The sequence below is a fragment of the Ostrinia nubilalis genome, chromosome 23, assembly GCF_963855985.1.
Source record: "Ostrinia nubilalis chromosome 23, ilOstNubi1.1, whole genome shotgun sequence".
Taxonomy (NCBI): domain Eukaryota; kingdom Metazoa; phylum Arthropoda; class Insecta; order Lepidoptera; family Crambidae; genus Ostrinia; species Ostrinia nubilalis.
Window position 1 is genome coordinate 11,659,574 of NC_087110.1, and position 24,398 is coordinate 11,683,971.

At 37.1% G+C, this 24,398-nt stretch overlaps 1 protein-coding gene and 1 long non-coding RNA gene across 2 annotated transcripts in view; one reads left to right on the forward strand and one right to left on the reverse strand.

The window, feature by feature from the left end:
• The window catches only part of LOC135083170 (ADAMTS-like protein 3), a 428,341-nt gene that overhangs the window by 396,881 nt on the left and 7,062 nt on the right, over window positions 1-24,398 (forward strand). Inside the window, exons 7-8 of the mRNA XM_063977905.1 lie at window positions 12,578-12,760; window positions 13,082-13,198. Of these exons, the coding sequence (XP_063833975.1) occupies window positions 12,578-12,760; window positions 13,082-13,198 (300 nt within the window). The remainder of the gene's footprint in view (window positions 1-12,577; window positions 12,761-13,081; window positions 13,199-24,398) is intronic.
• LOC135083413 (uncharacterized) lies at window positions 9,814-10,734 on the reverse strand. Its single transcript, XR_010259597.1, has 4 exons — window positions 10,604-10,734; window positions 10,372-10,461; window positions 10,138-10,201; window positions 9,814-10,067 (listed from the first exon to the last, which is right to left on the reverse strand). It is a non-coding gene; the product is annotated as an uncharacterized LOC135083413 (long non-coding RNA).

Below are 24,398 nucleotides of genomic sequence, written 5' to 3' on the forward strand. Positions count from 1 at the left end.
GATTCTACGTGCTCACGGACCAGGCTTTAGTAGCTCTAATTCGGAAGAGTTAGTTGGCTTTATAGATTCCCTGGTATAAGCATATTAACAATAATAGGACCACGAAGAACTAGACATCCTGGTGGTCCTACTAGTAGGACAAATAGTAGGACCACGAGGGAACAGGGTTACTTACATATTAGTATTATGTATATATTGTATTGGTAATACTCGTAGTGTATTTTGAAAATGTGATAGTGTACCTACTTAGGTATAATGAAAATGTAGACGACATATTTCAAAAGTATACTCGTAAACCTAGGCGAAGACCACCTATTTTTAGGTGGCCGATAGTTGAGCCCGATTCTAATTTATATGAAGAATCGGCCGATATCAAATCGGTGTAATGTGCGCACTTTCATACATGTCCATATAGTCCAGTCATTTAAGCTTAAATTAGGTAAGAATCTCGGAATTAGAGATACCCAGCTGTAAGTCTGTAAATACTTGTATATTGACACCCTAAAAGTTGTCTCAAAACCTACATATGGTAGGGTGTAAGCAACTATTAAATTTTAAGGTCAAAGGTCACAAAAATCGGTTTTTTGCGCTTTTTTTGGAAATATCTCATTTCCTATGGGTTTTTTGCTATTTGTGTTTATTATCAATATTGTAGAATACTAAATTCTCTACAAATTTTGTTTAAAAATATTTTTTATACGGTGAACCGTTTTCGAGATAGAGGGCGGAGAGCGCGCGGTCACTGCATCACTTCAGGTCAACTTAAGTGGTTTAGGTTTTTCATACAAAAGGATTTTCCCGCTAATTCCCGTGGGAATTTCGGTAATTACTTGTTGTAAATAAGCTTTAAGTTTACTAAGGTACCTACATGCCAAATTTCAAGCGTCTAACTTCCGTTAAGCGTTTAGATTTTTCATACAAAAGGATTTTCCCGCTAATTCCTGTTCCCGTGGGAATTCCTAAGTAAACTATAACCTGCCCAGGTGTATGAAGAATAATTGTACCAAGTTTCGTTAAAATCCGTCTAGTAGTTTTTGTTTCTATAAGGAACATACAGACGGACAGACAGACAGACAAAAATTTTACTGATTGCATTTTTGGCATCAGTATCGATCACTAATCACCCCCTGATAGTTATTTTGAAAATATATTTCATGTATAGAATTCTGTCCGTCTGTATTTTCCTTATAGAAACAAAAACTACTAGACGGATTTTAACGAAACTTGGTACAATTATTCTTCATACACCTGGGCAGGTTATAGTATACTTAGGAATTCCCACGGGAACAGGAATTAGCGGGAAAATCCTTTTGTATGAAAAATCTAAACGCTTAACGGAAGTTAGACGCTTGAAATTTGGCATGTAGGTACCTTAGTAAACTCAAAGCTTAGTTACAACAAGGAATTCCCGAAATTCCCACAGGAATTAGCGGGAAAATCCTTTTGTATGAAAAATCTAAAGCGCTTAAGTAGACCTGAAGTGATGCAGTGACCGCGCGCTCTCCGCCCTCTATCTCGAAAACGGTTCACCGTATAAAAAAAGTTTTTAAACAAAATTTGTAGAGAATTTAGTATTCTACAATATTGATAATAAATACAAATAACAAAAAACCCACAGGAAATGAGATATTTCTAAAAAAAGCGCAAAAAACCGATTTTTGTGACCGTTGACCTTGAAATTTAATAGTTGCTTACACCCTACCATATGTAGGTTTTGAGACAACTTTTAGGGTGTCAATATACACGTATTTACAGACTTACAGCTGGGTATCTCGAATTCCGAGGTGAACTTACTATAATGACTGGACTAATACTGATTAACAGCCCGACCGGACCCAACTATCAGCCAAGTAAAAGTCGGTGGTCTGCGCCTAAAAGAACAATATTGGCCCACAGACATAAGATTTACATGAAACTATTCCTTTGTAAGAAAAAAATTCTACTTCACAAAGTACTTTTTGCTGAAAGATTATTTTTATTTCCTAAATCCAATCAAACACAAGTAAGTACCTTAAAAGCTTCGCCAAGTTAGATACTACGCCCCTTTACCAATTTCGATTTCCGTTTACCGAATTCTTTTTTCGTCTATTAGATTGGGTTAATTATAGTTCTAAGAATCAGATCAATACTCGTGGTTACGAAGATTAGCTTTCAAACAAACAATGTCGGTGCAAAAATTCCAAGAAATTTTCTATTGACTAATCCACCCACCCCTTTAACTACACAGAACTATCCTAATATTATAAATGTGAAAGTTTGTGAGGATGGATGCATGTTTGTTACTGGGTCACAGAAAAACTACTTTATTGTTCATCATCATCATCTCAGCCATAGGACGTCAACTGCTGAACATAGGCCTCCCCCAATGCTTTCTATGTTGCCCGGTTTGTAGCGGCCTGTGCCCAACGCCTTCCTGCTACTTTTATGATGAATTTCACGCGGACAAAACCGCGAGCAAATGCTGTGTGTTTGACAGAGTAGAATTGGACCTATTCCACTCTTCCGATGCATGTCGTAACAGGTAAATAAGAGACAACAAATCCTACTAATTCCTACTAATATTATAATTACGAAAGTTTGTGTGGATGTCTGGATGTCTGGATGTTTGTTACTCTTTCACGCAAAAACTACTGAACGGATTTTGTTGAAACTTTACAGTATTATTGTTTATAACCCAGATTAACATATAGGCTATAATTTATGATGATACGTGACAAATAAATTTCAATAAATAAATAAGACGTGTCTAAAAAGCGCCATCTATCGTCATTGGTTAAAATCTACAACGCTGGACAAACTATTGTTTTTGACGTTCGTAAATATTCATGAGGGGGGAACGTGAAACGCTATCTATCAACATGATATCTTACAACAGATTTTGCTATTATGAACTAAGGGGGTAAAACGAGGTCCACGCGAACGAAGTCGCGGGCGGCCGCTAGTCTTCCATATGACTGCAAGAAAACTACGATTGTACAGTCAGCAAACATTCATTCAAAAGTGGTGTCACTCTTGGCTACTTAAGGTGTCACTACTATTAGACGCTGGCTGTGTCTTCAACCAGGTAAAGAATAATTAACTTTTAAAAAAAAATAAAACCGACTTCAAATGCGTGAACACAAAAAAACACTAAAATTAAAAAAAAAGTTCTGCCCTTGGGGGTGAAATATTTTCTTCAAATTCGGATGAAACCACCCTTTTGATAATACCTATTCAACAAAAAAATAATCGTTCAAATTGATTTATAATCGGCGGAGATATTGCGTATAAAAAAGTTCATCCCCAATTTTCCACCCTTGGTTGTTTTTTCTATTATTAAATTTAAATGGGACCACCCTTGAGGTATTACCTATACGCCGAAAAAAGATTTGTTCAAATCGGTTCATAATTGGCGGAGTTATCGCGTAACAAACATAGAAAAAAAAAACATACGGGTCGAATTGAGAACCTCCTCCTTTTTTGAAGTCGGTTGAAAATAAAGCAACGTCCAAGGAATACGTTTATAAATAACAAACCAAACAACTCCATATAGTATAAACTAAGTAACAAAATCTAACACAAGGTTCTACAACGAACTACTCTAATATAAGTTGTGGAAGAAAGAACTACTTTACGGAGAATCACATTCGAACTCGATAACTTGTCTTACACTTTTATGTTACTTCGCAGAAACGTTGAATACATTTAGAACGAGCTGGTATTCAATTATTCTTTTAAAGTCCGTGTTTGAGAAGAAATTGAATCGTTTTGAAGTTGAAGGAATACAGCGGAATGAAGGAAATATGGAACGGTAAATTAAGAAACGAAGACGATTAATCATTTCGTTCGTTCGTTTCAGCCGAATGACGCCCACTGCTGGACAAAGGCCTCCTCCAAGGTTTTCCACAAAGACAGGTCCTGTGCCGCCCGCATCCAGGCACCTCCCGCGACCTTCACCAGATCGTCGGTCCACACTACGTCTTCCGGCTAGTGGTCGCCGCTCGAGAACTTTCCTGCCCCAGCGGCCATCAGCTCTACAAGCTATGTGCCCCGCCCACTGCCACTTGATTTTAGCGATTCTGCGGGCTATGTCAGTCACTTTACTCATTTACTTCGTAAATATTGTTGACAATACAAGGAGGTTTCGTACCAGATAGTGAAAATAAAAGTGATTTCAATGGGAATCCAATCCGGCAGAAGACTAGGAAACTGTGTCTAATTCTCTGAATAAGGTAAAGATTATATTTTTTCATATGGAATAATTTACTGCCTCAGTCGTAATCATCATCTCAGCCATAAGACGTCCACTGCTAAACATATGCCTCCCCCAATGCTCTCCATGTTGCCCGGTTGGTAGCGGCCTGCGTCCAGCGCCTTCCTGCTACCTATTTGGTTTTTTGCACTATACTTACTGCTAATTTACAAGGTAAAACAGTATTTTACTTGCAGGTCTTAAACCTTCGATAAATAAACATCCCAACAACTAACTGTAGAAAGGCTTGAATAACAAAATACTGGTTTGAGCTTTAGGAATACCTGATTCAAAAGTCATTCATATTCGCTTACAATTGCCTCAATATATCACCCACTTACCCAACTCTAAACAGACTTTATCGAGAGATTTGAACACAAATCGAGGTATACGCCCTCTATGTACTAAGAAAGGAACCGATTTAGTGATGTGTGACTATCGACAAGTTTAATATCGATGTTCAGCAACTATGTTTTAGCAGAATAAATACAAATGAGTAGGTCATCTTCATAGAAACGCACCGAGCGCGGTTTGTATGTGAGCACGCCAATATACGTATGCGGCGCGCACGCACACACTGATAAAATTCGGCGCACCTCACCGCTAATCCCCGCTAAATTTTGTCAGTTTGTGCGTGCGCGCCGCATACGTGTTGGCGCGCTCACATACAAACCGCGCCCGTGCATTTCTATGAAGATGACCTACTCATTTGTATTTACTCTGGTTTTAGGAACCTATTCTTGTACCTTACAAGAACGCTAACGAAGCTTTTTAATGTTATTGGTTAGGGAACTAACTTATCTGTGTATTTTGTTTATATTTTCAACCGACTTCAAAAAAGGAGGAGGTTCTCAATTCGACCCGTATGTTTTTTTTTTTTTTTTCTATGTTTGTTACGCGATAACTCCGCCAATTACGAACCGATTTGAACAAATCTTTTTTCGGCGTATAGGTAATACCTCAAGGGTGGTCCCATTTAAATTTAATAATAGAAAAAACAACCCCCAAGGGTGGAAAATTGGGGATGAACTTTTTTATACGCAATATCTCCGCCGATTATAAATCAATTTGAACGATTATTTTTTTGTTGAATAGGTATTATCAAAAGGGTGGTTTCATGCGAATTTAAAGAAAATATTTCACCCCCAAGGGTGGAAAATTGGGGATGAACTTTTTTATACGCAATATTTTTAATTTTTAGTTTTTTTTTTGTGTTCACGCATTTGAAGTCGGTTTTATTTTTTTAAAAAGTTATGATAAACATTTTAGGTGTTTCGTGGGAATTAGAGAGCAAAAGCGCTAAGTTAATATACTTAGATATTATTAGGATAGGATTTTAAGAATATTTTATTATTATTTCACGAAAGAAATCAAATATGTACCCAAAATTAATTAAACCCGGTCTAAATCAATCGTGAATAACAATTTAATAAGCCATAGCTAGTACCAAAATACCATATCGATACCAGCGGTAATCCTACCGATACAAAATAGTAACATCACTAGTCTCATTGTCATTCCTCTCACATCCCCCCTACCCCCTTTCTCGGAGGCGATTAAACTCAAAAGTGGTAACTCCCTTTTCTCTGAATTTGAATAACTTGGTCGGACAATTGTCTCAAGAAAGAAGTGTTTTATTTTTTATTTGTTCAGGGAAATAGTTTGTGAATATTATATTTGATTTGAAATTACATTTGAAATCTACGTCTTACAAGACGAAGTTTTGGATCGGTCCCGTAAAAAGTTTGGTCTTGTTTGAAATCTTGGAATTGTGGGTAGTTTTGTTTTCTGTAACGTTTATGGAGTGAATGGAGATGGTGTGAAAACTTTTACTTTACATAAACGGGACTATTCCCACCTCTCGTTCCCACCCCTGCAACTCCTGTGTAGCCAGGATCTACAGCTTGACCGCCAATAAAAACTCAACCAATGAAGGTCAAGTTTTAACTTAAAGGTAGAGTTGGATAGTACTAGGATATTACTCTTCTGTTTGAGCTATGAAACAAAAACATGGCTACAATTTCAAGTTATGGGAAGACGCTGATATACCCAATAACTTAAGGGGGTGCAGCGCGGACGAAAAACTACGATTTGAGAGCCGAGTATGCGGTGGCGCATGGAACTAAACAGACATTCAAGCAAACTGATTTACAGAGTAGACTCAACACAGAGTAAAACATATTATAATTTTAATGTATTATATTACTGAATGTTAATATTATGTAGATTAGTATTTTCACTAATTTTATTTTATAAACAAAATTATTTTCTTTCATTCTAATTTCCTAAATTACTAATTACTATACCTACATAATAATGTCCGTACGCCTGCCAAACCTGAAATGTGTATTTTTCAACTATTTTTAATTCGCTAGATGTTACTAGTTTTCAAAGCCGATCAAAACCAAAAACCCGTTTGTGTAAATTCCGCATAAAACAGTGTTACCAGATTTACGTACACTATAATGCGATGACCAGTTGCTTGGAAAATTGGTATGTGTAGTACGTGCCACAGTACAATAGAATTGCTTTAAAAATGCACCAAAATGGTAAAGAAAAAATAAAGATGTACTCATTTTTCTCTATCCTGTTATATTGGTAAATTTTGAAATTAAGACGGTTTACAAGAAAATTAGTTTTTTGTTACACCTGATAAATTGTCATTTTACATACAACAAAATCATTTTATACAGGGTGGAATTTTGTAATGCCACCTGGAGGGAAAGTACTCTTAATACTGTAGATAGAAAATTTTACTGAAAGAAAACATTCCTTTATTTTTGAAAAGAAAGAGAACTGCATTCAAAGATTTTCGAAAATTTTTCGAATATTCACTACCATACCATACAATTTTCTGTATATAATTTAAAAAAAATGAAGATTTCATGGTTTTCCTTTCATTTGATTTATCAAGTTTGTTAGAGAGATTTCATCCTTATACTTAACCCTAACGATCAATGTAATAAAAATATAGGGTGTAATTTTTAACAGATTTTAGTTGGTTCGATTCTCGGGTGTGGCAAGCAAATTTTTGGAAATCTTTGAATGCAGTTCTATTTCTTTTCAAAAATAAAGGAATGTTTTCTTTGAGAAAAAAATTCTATCTACAATATTAAAAGTACTTTCCCTCCAGGTGGCATTACAAAATTCCACCCTGTATAGATAGGCAGGCGCACTGACAAATTGTGGTTGGTGTAAATTAATTATGTACCTTATAATTTTATTACTTCAAATAAAAAACAAAATTACAATCATTTTTTTTATTTGTATTGATTAATTAAATTAGTACTTGACACCACAAAACTGTACTTCTCGTTGGGCTGCTCTTCTCGTCGAAAGGTAACGTCAATTCTTCTTTAAACTTAGCCTTATTAAGTGCTAGGAGTGCGCGAAGGATTTAACTATCACATTTACGACGTTTGGTTGTTGTTTGTACGTTATTTGTTATAGTTTGTCTTTTTTTTGCTTTGGCTTTTTGTTCGAGTGCTTTTAATATATAATCAGGCTCCCTGATATCCATTTTTCTGTCGAGTCTCGAATCTATGATTTCGGGCAATAAACAATTAAAATAAAACTTTTCTAACTTTTCTTCCATATTTTTCTTCCAAAATTCATCATTTCTCAGAATCTTCTCAACTTTCATATCTTTATTAGTCCAAACTGCGAAAAAGCAAACGTTTTTCCTAGCCACGTGAAGCTGACCCTGAGCTTGGTAAAACCAGTCATGATTTTTGTTAAGAGTAACAGTCCCACTTTTATCCTCTTTCCAAAAACATATTTTCTTTTTTTTTATACCTTCTGCTACCGTCATGTCTTTTGCTGAGTAAGGACATTTGACTTCAATAATAGCATCTTTGTACAATCCGTCTGGGCTCCCAGCTAAGAAAGGTAAATCTGGATCGATAAAAAGGCCACATTTACCAATATTGAAACCAAATCCCTCCTGTTCGTTCAATATATTTCCTAAATCATTAAGAGCCACGGGTTCATTTTCCTTTCCATGCTGAATGGCTTTAATGTGGCTTAGATCACTTCTAGGGTTTAAAAGATTTTTGACGAGAGGTCCACATTTTATAAGGCCTCTTTTACAAATTTTTCCAAAGTTAGATGCAGTAAGCCGTAGCTTTCGCTCTTGAAGCCATTCAACCGAATCGGCTTGTAATACAGTGCGCCGCTCAAGTGCACGGCGATCCACGTCAGAAAGCTGTATTTTAGCCATATGCATTGATTTGGCAAAATTGTAATCTGATTCACTTAAATCAGGTCTTTGGCACATGTCGCCATAATCTTTATCGCTACTTTCTGTATTACTTTTGACGGAATACGATTTTTTATTAAGTCTGCGTTTTAAATTTGCCAATCGTTTAATATTACGTTTGTTTTCTAACCGACTGACTAATCGATTTGGACTTTTATGAAGAATTTTCTTGCAAATATATGTTTGTGGCATTTTGGAGTTAAATGACACAACAGATGCAGCACAACGTCCTGAATAAGATTGCCTAAGTGAATAGTTCAGTCGTTTTCCTCCAACTATTTTAGCAACGATACTATTATACACCTCAGCAATGTTACTATTAACATTGTATATCAAACTTTTGGCATTATTGATCAATCGACAAATTATTTTCATTATAGCAGCAAAGATAGGATCTGACTTAATTTCTGGCAAAACATTTGTATCATTCATGGAGCTGGATTTGCAAAAATAAGTTTTGCACGTGCTGTGATCACCAAATACATGATTAGGTGCATTTAAAAGGTCTTGTTTTAAATCTATTACTTTATCAGCAAAAGATTTATCAGTTTGAGAATTAATGTGATTTATGGCACCTTTGACAGATCGTCGCAAGCGCAATATGTTTTGTCCGAGTAATTTTCGCCATTTTAACTGGTAACATGTGTTCTTTGATAATTCATCCAGTTTAGTACAGAAGTTTCTGAGGAGATGGTTGGAGCACTCAATCTTTTCAACAATAAGAGCGCCATATGGTTTGGCATCTAAGATATTTTTATAAGTACTGGAATCACCATCAGCTATGAGTTTGGAATAAATGAGGCCTTGAGTTTTTAATGAATTTTTGAAACCTTCTAATATGGCCATTGATTCCATACTACTAGATGATCCCGTGTAATTTTTATAGCACACATGCTCAGGAACTTCAAGATTGTGATTTTGTGCTCTCGCACAGATCATACAGTATTTATTTTTAACAGCCATATACAGAACTTTTTTAGTTCTGTATCCAATTATAACTGCAGCTCCTGACAAAGCTGTATAGTTTTTTCTGTATGATCTCTTACTCCAACATCCATCAGCTACTACTGTTATCATGGGAACGCCATCTGCATTAACATCGCCATTTTTTACAGCTAGTTCAAATTCTTCCTTTGCGGCTTCCTCTATGCTTTTTTCTTTGGCTAGCTCCCAGAGTTCACACACCTTAGCATGACATTTAGCATACAGATGTTCCGACATGCAAGGTATATCAAGAGAAGTTGTGACTTGCTCTAGGGCAGTGAATCCCATACCTACAGACATAAAACTGCTCACGATATTCTGGTTGAGTGTGATTTCTTTGCTGCTTTTGAGACATTTATAATTTTCCAATTTTAATTTTGCATTACACATTTGACATACCAAGTTAAAGTTGGAATGAAAACCGTTTTTCTGTTCTCCTGTAATTTTTAAATTGCTGAAATTGCAACCAAATGGAGAATTGTGGTGCGCAAGTTCTTTGCATTGCTCAAACATGTACATGAAATCAACAATGCGATAGCCTTTTATACTCGGTTCATTTCTTTCTTCTTTCTCGTCGATAAGATTACATGTAACCTAAAAAATAAGATTTATGTAATAGAATCAATTTGTTTTCCTACTACGATGTACAGTTTAAAATATTTACATTTTGAAAGTTTTCATTGTCTGGATTACCCGAGCTCATTAATGGATTTTCTGACATTGGTAGACTGAAACAAGATGAATTTATAAGTAATATTATGGAAAGAACAGAGAATGGATATGGTATGTTGTGAGGCAGAATAAAGGTTGCAAGAGTTTCTAGACTTTCTAGTGAAAATGGATTTTTATCGTAACAACTGAAGTCACTACATAAGAAGATATAAGAATAGATAAGTACCTATTTACATCTGCACTCTCTGCGGCCGCACTACTCTGTAAGGGATTTGATTCGTCCGCAGATTTCGCAATTTTAGATTTTATTACTTGCCTGAAAACATAATTCAGGGTTTATTAAACAATTCTAACACAATGTACCTAGTTGTAATGCGAGTTAAAAAAGCTAACAGAATGTAGCTTAAAGTTCTCCAATAACAACATTATTATAACATCCAATATAGTCTAGTACATACCACATTTTAGCAGCATTTTTACGGTAAATTCCTTTTGTTTTTCCATTTAGGTAATGGTTCTTTTTCTGCTTACCCATCCTCCCTCAAGTTTTAAATTGCAAATGCACCAAAAACACAAAAAATGTGTAATTTCTTTTGTATTTCCTTTAGCTAAATTTACGAAAATGTCACTTGATGACACTTGACAGTAGTTGACAGCTTACGAAAATTGAAAACTCCTAGTGATTTCTTCACGGCAATGTTTTTTTTAGGAAAATCAAAAATTCTCAATATTAATGCATTAATACCGAAAATGAAGAAGGGGGCGACCTTCAAAATATTAATCTGAACATTTCCATATAAGAATTATTGCTTCATACGTTAAATTAACAAAGTTCTCGAAGAAATAAAATTTTGATATGTCTCTTCTTAAAATACTGTTTATTAATTTTATACGTACTTGTTTAAAATTTCGAAAAGGCGGCGACCTTAAGCAAGGATTGGGCTACCCTAGACAAGTTCTTTTGATGTAGTTCAATCACTAATCGCAGAGCACAGGTGATTGAAAAATACGTCAATTGTAAAGATTCCGCGCTGCACCCCCTTAAGTAATATAAATGTTTCGTTAAAGGTACTTTTTAATCCACTGTTTCGTAATATGGACAATCCTGCTGGAAAGGAAAAGGAATCTTTTCTTATAACTAAGACGCTTACTTACAAGTACCATCTACATTATTTCTGGCTTCCAAGAAAGACATTTCCCACTTTGATGTGCATAGCCCGAAACGGAAAATCAACGTACAGACACTCGTTATAATTACGGATCTGTACAGGGAAAAAGTATCAATAACACATTGTTGGCATCGAAACGGTACTCGTGCCTCAAAGGGCATAAAACCTGCCCCATTAATGATATCGAACTCCGAAATGTATTGTGTAATACTGACATTTCACATCATTATAAGGGGATTATGCGAAACTCCTGATTTTCTGATATTAAAGGATATATTAATGAAGGCATGTTTTGGAATACCGATGTTATTGACAGAGAATTGAATAACCACGCTGACATAAAAGTAAATAATCAGAGTTTTGCAAGACATTTGCGAGTTGAAACGCTGATGTTTGAAGTTATTATTAGAAAGTATATTTTTCCGTCATATAACTTACTTTTTTAAGAGTATTAAATGTGTTGAACATAACTTGTTACAGACCGAAATCCATAGAAGAAGCTACCGGCAAAAAATAGTTTTTCATGCATTACAGATCCTCTTTTCTCTTTATAGAGAAGAAAATAAAAATTGTTCATTTAGCTCATACAATGAGATAATATCCATGGCGATTATAATGGATTTTGCAATTGATTTTTACATTTCACTAACCAAAGTGCTACAGACTACTTTCGATTTTCGCCCAACATCACATCATGAGTATCAAATGATCTTCACATAGCGTGTTACGTAGCCAAGACGTCCACTGCTGGACAAAGACCTCCCCCAAGGATTTCCACATTGACCGTTCCTGCGCCGCCCGCATCCAGGCACCTCCTGTGACCCTCACCAAATCATTGGTTCACATAGTGGGGCGCCTGCCCAAACTATGTCTTCCAGCCCGCAGTGGCGGCGAAGCATGGGTTGCCATAAGTCCAAAAGGCACCCCCTGGAACCCCCCAGGATTTTGGGGTTACTACCGATTACCCCCCCCCCGTATCATGACATAGACCGCAGATTTGCCATGCAGATGCGCCAGTGAGTACTCATCTGCGCGACTGTTGTCACCCCCGGATGCTTGGCACCGGGGGCAGACCGCCCGCCCCCAGCGCCCCCCCTTACGCCGCTACTACCAGCCCGTGATCGCCATTTGAGAACTTTTCTGCCTCAGCGGCCATCAGCTCTGCGAGCTATGTGCCCCGCCCACTGCCACTTGATTTTAGCAATTCTGCTGGCTATGTCGCTTACTACTTTACGTGATACTTACCAAGAATTTCTTCCGCAGCCATGCCGTGGCAACATATCCCTCCTTGAAGAAGACATCTGGCGAGAACAGCAGTGCAGCGCCCACGATAGTACCCCGTATGGTGGAGAGCTGTTCCATTGGACAGCTCATAGAGATGATGCTGAACCCTGCGCGTTGACTTGCAGAGGCACTCCTCAGCATTCTGGTCAGAGTATTGAGCCGGTAAGTTTTGATTTGTTTGTGTTTCCATCCTTGAGTAAGCATCGTTTATTTTATTTGTTCCGCCTATGTTATAAAATAAAAAAATGTGCAAAAAAATATCCAACAGATCGTTTTCATAGTTCATTTTTCAGATATTAGAGCTAAGTTTGATTTGGATCCCAGATTTTTTCAGAAAGCACTAATTTAAGTAAGGTCATTTTCTGTCTGGCCTTATCCATGAAGCCTTAATGGCTTCTCGAGAAAAAGATGCCCTGCAGGACATGGAAATTAGGATTTAGGATGACTACTTGGATAGCCTGTATCTTTCATGTCTTTCCCCAGACGGTGTCACTGGACGAAGAAGACCGAGTGGTGGTGGCTGTACTAGCAGCGAGGGTGTCTGACGGCACCAGATGCAGACCAGGCAGCCTGGACATGTGCATAGATGGGCGGTGTCAGGTAAGTTTGTTCTACCTATATTGTACCGTAGAAAGAACACAAATTACTAATAGTCCCGTTAGCCCCTCGTACTAAGCTAATATGCTTGTGTCACGATTGGGCTCACCACAATAGTCGAGCGTTCCTTGGATCACGAGTCAGCCAGTCCGACCCCTTCACCCTTCGGCTATGGTGGCTTCACTTTGTCACTTTCATTTTGACTGCGCATTGCAACAGAAAATGTGTCCACTTAATTTTGGGCTTATTTCGCGACGAAGCTAACAAGTAGATCCTGCCTATCCAAGGATAGCCTCGTAATCACGTCACTCTTACCAAGGTTTGTCCAATGTTTGATTTAAAGATAATGGTTTGGTAAATCATAGTATTATGATACTAGAGCAAACGTTGTTTGCATACTTACAACAATAACATTATAGTACTATGAAAAAATGAAGTAATAATTATAAAGTAGAACTGTGGTAAAACTTTGCAAGAAAATCCTATTTCTTTCTTCGCCAAATAAAAAAATCACGCGACGGTTCGTGCGAATACTTTGTAAGGGGTACTATGAAATGTAATATAGTTTAAGAATTCAGACCGGCTTCCAGGCGACCTGGAAATTAATCTGGAAATAATGGAGTAATTTAGAAAGCGTCCGTTCCTTGCTCTGACACAGTCGGACGTTTTAAGGATAACTAAAGAAATAGGAGGACTCCGTTATGGGGGCCATTTAAGAATGCAATTTTGTCTTATCTTTCGAAAGATGGAACCTAGGATGGAACTTATGTTTGAGATACTTCACATAATAATCTATAAGTTGTGAAAAAAGTATGCAGAAACTAAATAGTCATCATCATCATCATCATCTGTCACATAAAAAACATAAAACAAACATTCTCTGAAATACTTTGCATAATCGATTGTAATGGAAAGATGGGCAAAAATATACTAGATTTAATTCTTCAAGAAAAACCCTTTTCCATTTTTCGAGAACTTATGCTAATTATTACTTTACTGCAACTTATGCGCGAATAAAATTCACACATATAAATTAAAAAGCATCTCCTCACTTTTATTGACGGTTAACAAAAGATAAATCACCCCGTATAAATGCAAGGTAAACCGCTTTTCAGTGCAATCCTTTCATAACATAACTACAAAAGCGGCAACCGACGCCTTCTGGAATGTGTAGAATTCCATGATCCTGAAAATTGTTTCGTCTTTAAATGTACAGATGTAAAGTTCAGAATTAAATGCATTCCAAAGCTCCCGTATCCCATGAAAATCCTTGGGTGGTAAGTCGATGCATTAAAGCTGAAAATCGTGTGCACAATGTGTGGTGTAATACAAAAGTTTCCATGGTAATTGTTTTAGTTGAGCCAGAGCAATATGGAAACATTTAGTTGATTGTTGTTTTAGCGGAATGTGAATGGACCAATTTCGTTTTATAATAATTGTTCTGTTGGGTATTATTTTGAATACTTAGTGATTGGATAGTGGCAATCATAAGAGATTCGTAATTTTGCAGCGCATTAAAGCTTCAACCATACCAATGCGTGCAGATCGCCATCGCTGGCACGACCAAAGGCCAACGACAGGTCGCGCGACCTATTATGGATGCAATAAAGAATTGAGTATTGAGTATTGAGTATTGATCGCGCCGTAATCGCGATTATCAAGACACGAGTGCCATGACTGTGGCTGTACTAAATGTATGGAAGCTGGAAACACTGAATTTTAGGATAGATCCAGTTAATTTTGTAACCTATTATTGGTACCGTTGGATAGAGCTCGTGAAGCACTTTCAGGATCAGTCACCAGTTTTTGAATATCTTGTATAGTTTTTAATATTATGTGGTTTTACTAAATGTATGGAAGCTGGAAACATTGAATTTTTGGATAGATCCAGTTTATTATGTAACCTTTTATTGGTACCGTTTGAAAGAACTTGTGAAGCTCTTGTATAGTTTAGAAATAATCGAGTGAGATCACTTAACGTTTCCACCCTGTATAAATAAAAATCTTTGCTTGTGTTGATAGCTTCAACTTTCGTTGCGCGACCTATATATTATTTTATAATCCTGGCAAGTTTATCATATGCATAATAATGACTGTAACAACAACATAAAGCAGTATACTATAGTTAGTTACGGTCTCGGATCTGAGTAAACTATTTTGCGGGTACATCGCAAAAATGCCGGGTAAATGCCGAAACTGCTTGCATATCATGGTGTTTTATGAAAACACCATAAAACCGAGGGTTTATTGTACTAATAACACTCACTCTTTGTTTGCTTAACATGTTCAGGAAGTCATTTTTGATATGTTTTGCAATTTTATTTTTTGCAATATTGTGGACGATTTTCTTTCAAACTTATATCGATCCACGATTTTTTTCTACCAACAAGCTAAATCAAAACTAATTACAAAGAACTTTGAGTAAGATGGCTAAAGAAAACTGTACAAATTACATTCTTATTCATGGCCTCGGCGGGATTCGAATCCGCAACAGATTGGGACATGATGGTGATGATCCTTTTCAGAGTTGATAAGTCTGCTATGACCTTACTTCTACCTAAAATAAAAATATAGGTATAGATATATTAAGATAATTAATAAAGATTTATTTCCACCAACCACATAAAGATGTCTGTTCTCTTATATTCTGTGGCAAAAGAAATCCGTATGTAGTTTACTAAACAAAAGGGAAAGCGGCTGGATTTGAATACCTAGACAAATTGAATCAAGGCTGTCGGATTTATATAAGTATTGACACGGGTAAGAATTGAACCATTTTGGGCTGGCTTGGACGACTGTTACACCGTTACTTAGCACTTTATTTTTTAAGTTATGTTGTTGCGGGGTCTCCACTCCAGGGTCTTTCTGACCCAGCGATCCTGGTTCATCCGTGCAATGTGCCCTGCCCATTTCCAACACCCGCGACAGGGGAAGACCGCCTAAACGATGGACAGACGATATCCGGCAGCAGGCTGGAGTGAACTGGATGCGTGTGGCCAGGGACAGAAGTCGGTGGAGGGTTGAAGAGGAGGCCTATGTTCGAAGGCGAACCCAAAGGCTGACATAGATAGATAGATAGATTAGTAACTAGCGCCCCCCTAAGGGGTTAAATTTTACAAAATCCCGTCTTAGTGAGCTCCTGCAAAATCAAAATCAAAATCAAAATCAAAAAATATTTATTCAGTTTAGACCACAAGTGGCACTTATGAACGTCAATAGAAAATAATAAAAAAAGAAAAAGGTAGCCCTTATGGGGCACTTTACATGTCTCCTTATCTTTTGGGCCCTACCAGCGCTTCGAGACAAACATATGGCAAGTGCTGAGAAGAAACGCCGGAACAAACGTTGCGGAAATGCGTTCTAAAAGGAACCCCCATGTAAAATTTAAGACTCCTAGCACTTGTAGTATACGTCTAGTCGGCTATTGTCACTTCAAAATAATATTATAACATATGAAATAATAATATTATAAAAAAATATAACATGACAAATCCAACCATTCAAAATCATACTTAAAATTGTTCGGTATCAGTATGTCTCGTAGTTTGTACTGCTACGAGAATTACTACAATGCAATCGTAGATCGTAGCAAAGCTCTATGAAATTCATCGTCGCCGTGAAACCAGCGCCGTGGCCTTCGTCACCGTGGGTCACGGCATATGCTGAGTGGGGTCCCGTTGCAGTGGGCATCTTGTTGGTGAATGGGTGGCACTGCTCAGTAATTTACTCTTGTTTTTATTTTTTCTTCTTTTATTATTATGTGCCACTGTCATGTCTATGTAATTGCCTGTATTTGTGTGATGTCCATTGTAATAAATGTATCTTTCTTTCTTTCTTTCTATCTTTCATCGTAGTGTTGTCAGTTCTATAATATTTACACATAATTTTTAATGATCGAGTACAGTTCTTGCAACTCACGAAGGCGAGTGAGCTTTACTTGTGTGTGTATGTGTACATGCATTTAACAATATTGTAATGTCTATCAAAACTTATTAAAAACGAACAGTAGCGAGCCACCACACATGTACCTAAAGCTCACTCGCCGTCGTGAATTGCAACAATTGTACTTCCCGTGTTTTCCTCGTGATTCTAATCAGATAAATTGAAGTCCGCAAAAACAGCTACCTAACGAACTACATATAGACTGGATAAAATAGAATAACTGTATGTGTACATCATTCCACTGGGAATCAAATCTAGGACTTTTCACTCAAGAAAGAAGTTACAACTACCAAACAATAGAACATAATGTAACATTCCAGGAAAGTAATTTTTACAATATCGAACACTAAAAAGCTCTTTTCGGTGTGACACGCGCCCAATAAAACTTTGTCATTCAATCTAACGTCTTTAAAAAATTGCCACTCGATTTTGAGTCTTATGTTGTCGCAGTAAAGTTCAAGGATAGACACATTTATCATCCAGAATATAGGATTAATGTATAAGTTTTACTTTTATGACTTTTGGCGCCTGCTTTCTATCTTTTTATTGTTTTACTTTTAGAGGCCAAGATAATGCAAAGTATGAAAATATAATAATATAGTTTAACATAATATTTTAATAGCGAGCTTAGTTAGTTATTTATTTAAACTTTAATATCGTTTCAACTAACATTACACTACCTTTGACCAACACTTATTTGAGTAAATTAATATTTTATTTCAAAGTGAAATAATGTTTCACCTCTGAAAATCTGCAAAACTTATAAGTTGATCCCATTCCGGGTTGATACGTGTGCTATGACGTAATCTTTCTGTGACTGATCAAAATTCACACGGGCGAAGCTGCGGACTAAAACTAGTTTGATAAATTAACCATATCTTTACTCAAGATCAATTCAGAAGGCGTTCACAATACTAAATAAACTGGAGAGTACACGTTACATCGCTCGAGAGTTCGATTTCGAATTATCATTGCCGAACATTAATTTGCCGGTTTACCGGCACTCCCTGTCTTTTCAAATCTATTCGGAGGATTCTACTAAAGAGATTTTGGGACACACTGATGGGGAAGTTCGGAGAACATCTGGTGAATCTATTTAGTATAGATTCGATAGATTATTGCTGAAGAGCTGAAGTCTTTTGTTTGCCTGGACGAGCTAATCCCGACTTAAAAACTATTTTTGTATTGGATAGCCCATTTATCAATGAAGTCTTTGGGGTATATCATCCTACATACATAGGCGCGAAGCAGTAAAGAAAAATGTTGCACAAACAGGAAATATTACTCAAAACAGTTTCTTGATAAGAAGAAGCGCACCAGAGGTGTTAGACTAGAGTGCATAGTTATGAATTTTAAAAAATCTCTCTTAGAAGATTTTGCGAACTTGAACGGTGCCGCGGTGGTCCAAGAATTCAAATAATAAAATTGATTTAACACTTATTTTGGACATTAAAATACATTTCACCAATCCGATTTTCTTCCCCCAAAATTCAGCAGATTGTCATCATCAGATTATTAAGTAGGTAGTATAGGTTTATCTTTTGGAAGTACGACCCTTCCCTAACTACCTAAAAAAAGGGAGACGCTATACTTATTTGAGTCCTTTGCGGTTTGAAAACATGGTATAATTTTTTGCTTCGGACATCCTTCTAGTCTTCTGGAGCAATTTAAGTACCAGCTCAAATAGTAAAAATCTTGAAAGACTATTATTTTAGCTTGCAAATCTCACCGTTCGTGTGTCCCGTTGTTTCCACTCCGCCTCGACCGAAGCCGATTTATAAATGGTGGCACCAGTTTTGATTCCTCATTGAAAAGACAGAGTGCTTCTTTGTTTACCAACAAATACCCCGAGATTGCGTCTGACAATTATTAATTATTCTAATTGATGGGAATCTAGTGTAATTAACCAAAATCCGATAAATTTAAATAGGAAAAGCTTTTGCCTTACACAATAGCCGGTTGATGGTGGCCTGCCTCCAGCGCCTTCCTGCTACCTTCATGAAGTCGCCGGCCCACCTTGTGGCATGCTTAATATAGGTAAAAATGAAAATGATATTTATTTACTCCAAAAATATTACAGTACATGGTCTATTTACTGTTACATTCAAGATAAAAACTGAACTTTGTACTGCCTATGTTCATCAAAAATCACGTAGGATTCTAATAATGGTGAATAACGGACAACGGTCCAGTAGTTTTGGAGCCTATTCAATACAAATAAACAATCAAAATTATTTTTAGTGTAATATGGCATATGCTGAGTGAGGTCCCATTGCGATGGGCATCGCTGTGCGACAGGGTGGCACTGCTCAGTTTACTTTCTTTTCCATTGTATGTTTTATGTGTTACCTCTGTCTTAATTGCCTTTTTGTTTATTTTTGTCTTTTGTCATGTCCATGGCAATAAATGTTTCTTTCTTTATTTCTTTCTTTTTAATAGACTCAGGTAGATACAACAATAACAGAAAAACAATCAACTAAAAATTAATCAACTAACAACTACAGTCTCAGAAATACCCGTATCCATAGCAAATATTATAACAACGATGCAAAGAATAATCGAGTGCACGTTAACATTGCACGCTCCAAGAACACTTTGATAATATGATGGAATATTTCTCAGCCGTATTAAGTTACAACATTCTTTGAAAGAAAAATAGCGAAAGCATGCATATTAACTGGAGTTTCTAAGAAATAAGCAAAAAAAAAACAGCGACTCTCCCGACTGCAAAATATTTGTTAAGGAGATTCCAGGAAAATTTTGTGGAAAGATTTTCTATTTTAGCGGATTCTATCGATTATTACCCTCTTGTGAACATTGGAACTCTCTTGTAATATTGACTATGGTCTAGCGTTTAACTCAGACAGTATCCGGGGTATGGGAGTGGCATGGGAAGGTATTTTTGTTACGTCATTATGTCAGCGAGACATCAGTATGTTTGTATGGTCTGTCATATTATGTCCCGTGACGCTCCCATAACCCAGACAGTCAGTGTAGATTTGTACCAAAGCCGCCACCAATCGTTCGTTCGTTCGTTCGTTTCAGCCGAAAGACGTCCACTGCTGGACAAAGGCCTCCCCCAAGGATTTCCACAAAGACCGGTCCTGCGCCGCTTGCATCCAGGTACCTCCCGCGACCTTCACCAGATCGTCGGTCCACCTAGTGGGAGGCCTGCCCACGCTACGTCTTCCAGCTCGTGGTCGACACTCAAGAACTTTCCTGCCCCAGCGGCCATCAGTTCTTCGAGCTATGTGCCCCGCCCACTGCCACTTGATTTTAGCGATTCTGCGGGCTATGTCAGTCACTCCGGTTCTCCTACGGATCTCCTCATTTCTGATTCGATCACCACCAATCGATCAACATGGAAAGCTTTGGGGGAGGCCTATGTTCAGCAGTGGACGTCCTATGGCTGAAATGATGATGATGATGGGCTCTTGATAATAATCTCATCCGGAGGATGCAAAATCAGATGCCTTCTATGATGAAGCGAGATTACCCAGATGCCAATTTACCATGCCTTGAAGGCCTAACTAAAATTTGAAGATCATAATACTAAAAGGGCAGTGCTTTTGGTATAAATAAAGTGATTTTGGTCGTGATAAAATATTTTTCTGTGAGACCTAGCAAAAATAAATGAAGTAAGTTATTATAGCAGCGCTCTTGCTTCAGTTATGCTGAGACAGAAAGCTAATATTTAGCTTCTCTGGTGATCTGTGCTTATAAGATATCACAGTGTTGCCGCATAAATTCAAACAAGATGAAGATGCTTGCAATCGGGGCAACTGCATGCGGGCCAATTCTGCATTGCAGGTTGCTGAAAACTGAGAGAAAATCTTTAGAATTCCTTGCGAGATGTGACCTTTAGCGCTTTGTAAGATTAATCTGACCTTTACAAAGTTCGTTATTATTATGCTATAGGTAAAGTTCAAACTTCATAAGCTTTTCAAATTCAAATAATTTTCGGATATCAGGTTCCTTAATGTTAGTACATTTTAATTTATACTTAGGGATACTAACCCTACAGAAAAAAGAAAAGTATTGAAACGTAGCTTCACCTGTGGGGTGTACAATAAATTCGCAAACCAGTCGAAAAATGGTCGAAAGGCCCTTTTTTGTATGGAGTCATGACGGATTCGATTTTCGATTCGTTCAAAGAGTGCAACTTGTCTAGGGGGCAGATGAAGCAGAGGTGTCCCACTGGTCTTTAAACACACTCTGAAGAGAGGAGAGGTACTACTGAGCCTGAGGCAGATGTTAGGAACAATTGAGGCGAACATAACCCAAGGGTGTAGGTGCCAAACTGGCCGACTTGAGGACTTGAGGAACGAGGAACACTGGCTCGAACCCCGCCATCGCTGGACTATTGTGGTGACTCACTCGTACTACTAGCACAATATTAGCTACTACGATGGGTAACAAGGGCAAATTACTAATCTTTTCAGTTTTCCCCGGGACTTTGACCTTCACTGATTAGGTTTTTATTGGCGGTTAAGCTGTAGATCCTGGCTACACAGGAGTTGCAACGGCGGCTTTTAGAAAAAAATAAATATTAATACTTTTTTGAGGTGAAAAATTTTGGCCAACATTTCTAAAGATGTCTAAACCAAATTCACTCAACCCCAGCACGAAACAAAGTTGCCTCGTTAGGACAGGAACAATCTTTACTCACTCATTTGGCAATCAAGCCATTTCAGACGTGGCCTGACTGACAGCTGTGTTGTTCAAACCGGAAATGAACTCCTTTTTAATAAAAAAATATAAAATTAAAGAACAGCATACATTTTTTTAAATAGGTATGGTGCTGGCCGATGTAGTGGTTGTGATAGCCCGTTTGCTTAGCCTTTACAATAAGTGTAGGTACTAGTTTTCAAGTGAAAAACAGACTCGCAATGTATCTTGAAAAGTCGGTTCAAGTGTTTGAACACAGTCCTTTTTCTAAACTATACATCTAATTAAATTGGCATTAAATATCTATGGCTATTATTATATTGCTAATACTTTTGCATTTCGTAATACCAGCGCCTTCCAATATTCAATTTACATTTTCACACTACTTACTTACTTACTACATACTTAGTTACCAAGAATTTTCGTAAGATAATTATTAAGTTGAAAATAATATTGGAACCAGCCGAATCTCTCAAATTCCTTTAGCTAACATACTATCGCAAACTCGTCAACAGTTCCAAATAATGTATTCTAATCGCTGGCAGTCAAGCCACAGCCTCTGGAAGCTTAAATAATTTGCATAGTCAAAGTTCCGCGGCGAGACATTGGCAAATTTGATTATAATTACAAACTTGGCTTATTTCTTCTGTGTTTTGGTTTAAATTTGAAATTTAGCAACAATTTCTCGTTATTTCACAAGGTTGTTAATAAAATAGCGTTGGTGGAATTAAGGTAGCGTTTGTATTTCTGTAAAAAGCCAATATTAAAATGATGTCGAGTCGGTGTGAAGCTGGCGTCGAATTTTAGAAGACATAAGCCTTTAGCTTAAGGCTAAATGGAATCCTTGGAAATTCTACGCCACATGTAGTCAACATCGTTATAGTTTCAAAATACTGAACTGTCCTATCCATGACATTGACAGTGGGGCGCCACCGTCAATACCGGATCGCTGCTTCCGATTTTCGCCATGTTGGAAACCATTTAGTTGAACGATGGTAGAGCCCCCCTGTCATTGAGTTTGGTGGGACAGTTCAGTGTGGGTCATCTATACTTATAGATCCTAATGACAGTTCCACTCATCCACTTGTAGTTGCAAGCATCATTAGGTTACCTTCTTTCTTCTGGAATTACAACTTCTTCCTATTAGTGTTGATGACAATGACTCAGTTGTTGTGACACCGAAAGCATCTGTTGTGGTCACGAACACTCATATTGGCAACATCGAAATTTTATTTTTTTTACTACTAGCAACATTCTTCTTGTTTTTGTGCTATTAACGTATATTGTGAGCGAGTCAATAAATTGTATAATTGCAACACCAGCAACTATTATTTACTATTTCATGATAAAGTCAACACCTGCTCTTTACATTGGTCCTTCGAGCCGGATATGAACCAGCGACTTAACATGATTTTTAAAGTGTTACCTGGCATTCCAATAGTGGGGTTTACGGTTTACTAAAGTCCCTTGACTTGGATAGCAATCCAGGTGGAAGTCAAGGGACATTAGCAACCGAAGTAAATCAAGTGTGTAACTCAAAAGTTATATAAGTACGATATACAAAACAATTAACAAATCCAAGAAGACTTTCAATCGTTCCAATTTGCATCAAACAATTTCCACCCACAGCTTCGCAAACATCGCTGTGTTTTAGAAATGATAATCAAATTCCCGATGTCCCGAGACTTGGTATGTAAATGCCGAGATGCGGCTTGCTTGGAGCGGTTGACAGCGCTTAACTTTTGACGCCTGGAATACAATTTCTTGGCGAGTGAGAATGATACTCGCGAAGGGATCAAAAGTTTATTGAGCTGTTGCAAAACTTATTTTTAAAATAGTTAAAAAAAGAAAAAAGTCGTATAGTAATTAACTAGTCTAAAATATAAGAATGTAGAGCTTAATGTATTTTAAAAAAATAATAGAAAGGCTGCGGGATTGTTGTGGTGAACCCACTCGTAAAACAAGTAACTATATTTCGCATATTACCATGGAGGGGTTAACGGGACTAAACTACGAGTAAGTTATAGGACTTCTAAAAAAAATAGGTACCTAATTATAAATAATTATCCTTGAGCATAACGGTTGTTATAAAAATATAACTACCCCAATATATGCTGTGATCCACTGACCTTCAAAGCCTTATCTCTAAAAAGTTAACTGTTACGAAATTATATTATTATCCACAATAACTTTATATTACACTGCCTACGTAATATTTGGCCAAATTTTCATTGTATCGACGCCTACACGTCTCACCACCAACGCAAATCTAACAAGATGGATATAAATAAATTATCGTGTTAGTTCCACCGTCTTTTGTAAACCCGAAATAATGGTAGAATCCTTGCAGGAACCAAAATAGACTCGGTAGTAGTATTTAAGATCCATAGTTAAATCTTTAGAATTTGTTTGGCGAAATGGCGACAGACGACGGTACATCCAGCTAATCACTGTAGCATCTGATGTTGTTGCATTAAGTGTTGCAAAAAAAAATCATCTACTCAGTTTTTTTCATTTGCAAAATTTATAATATTTATAAAACTTTAATATTTGAAAATATTGCCAAGATTTCCAAAGTATCAATGTGAATGGA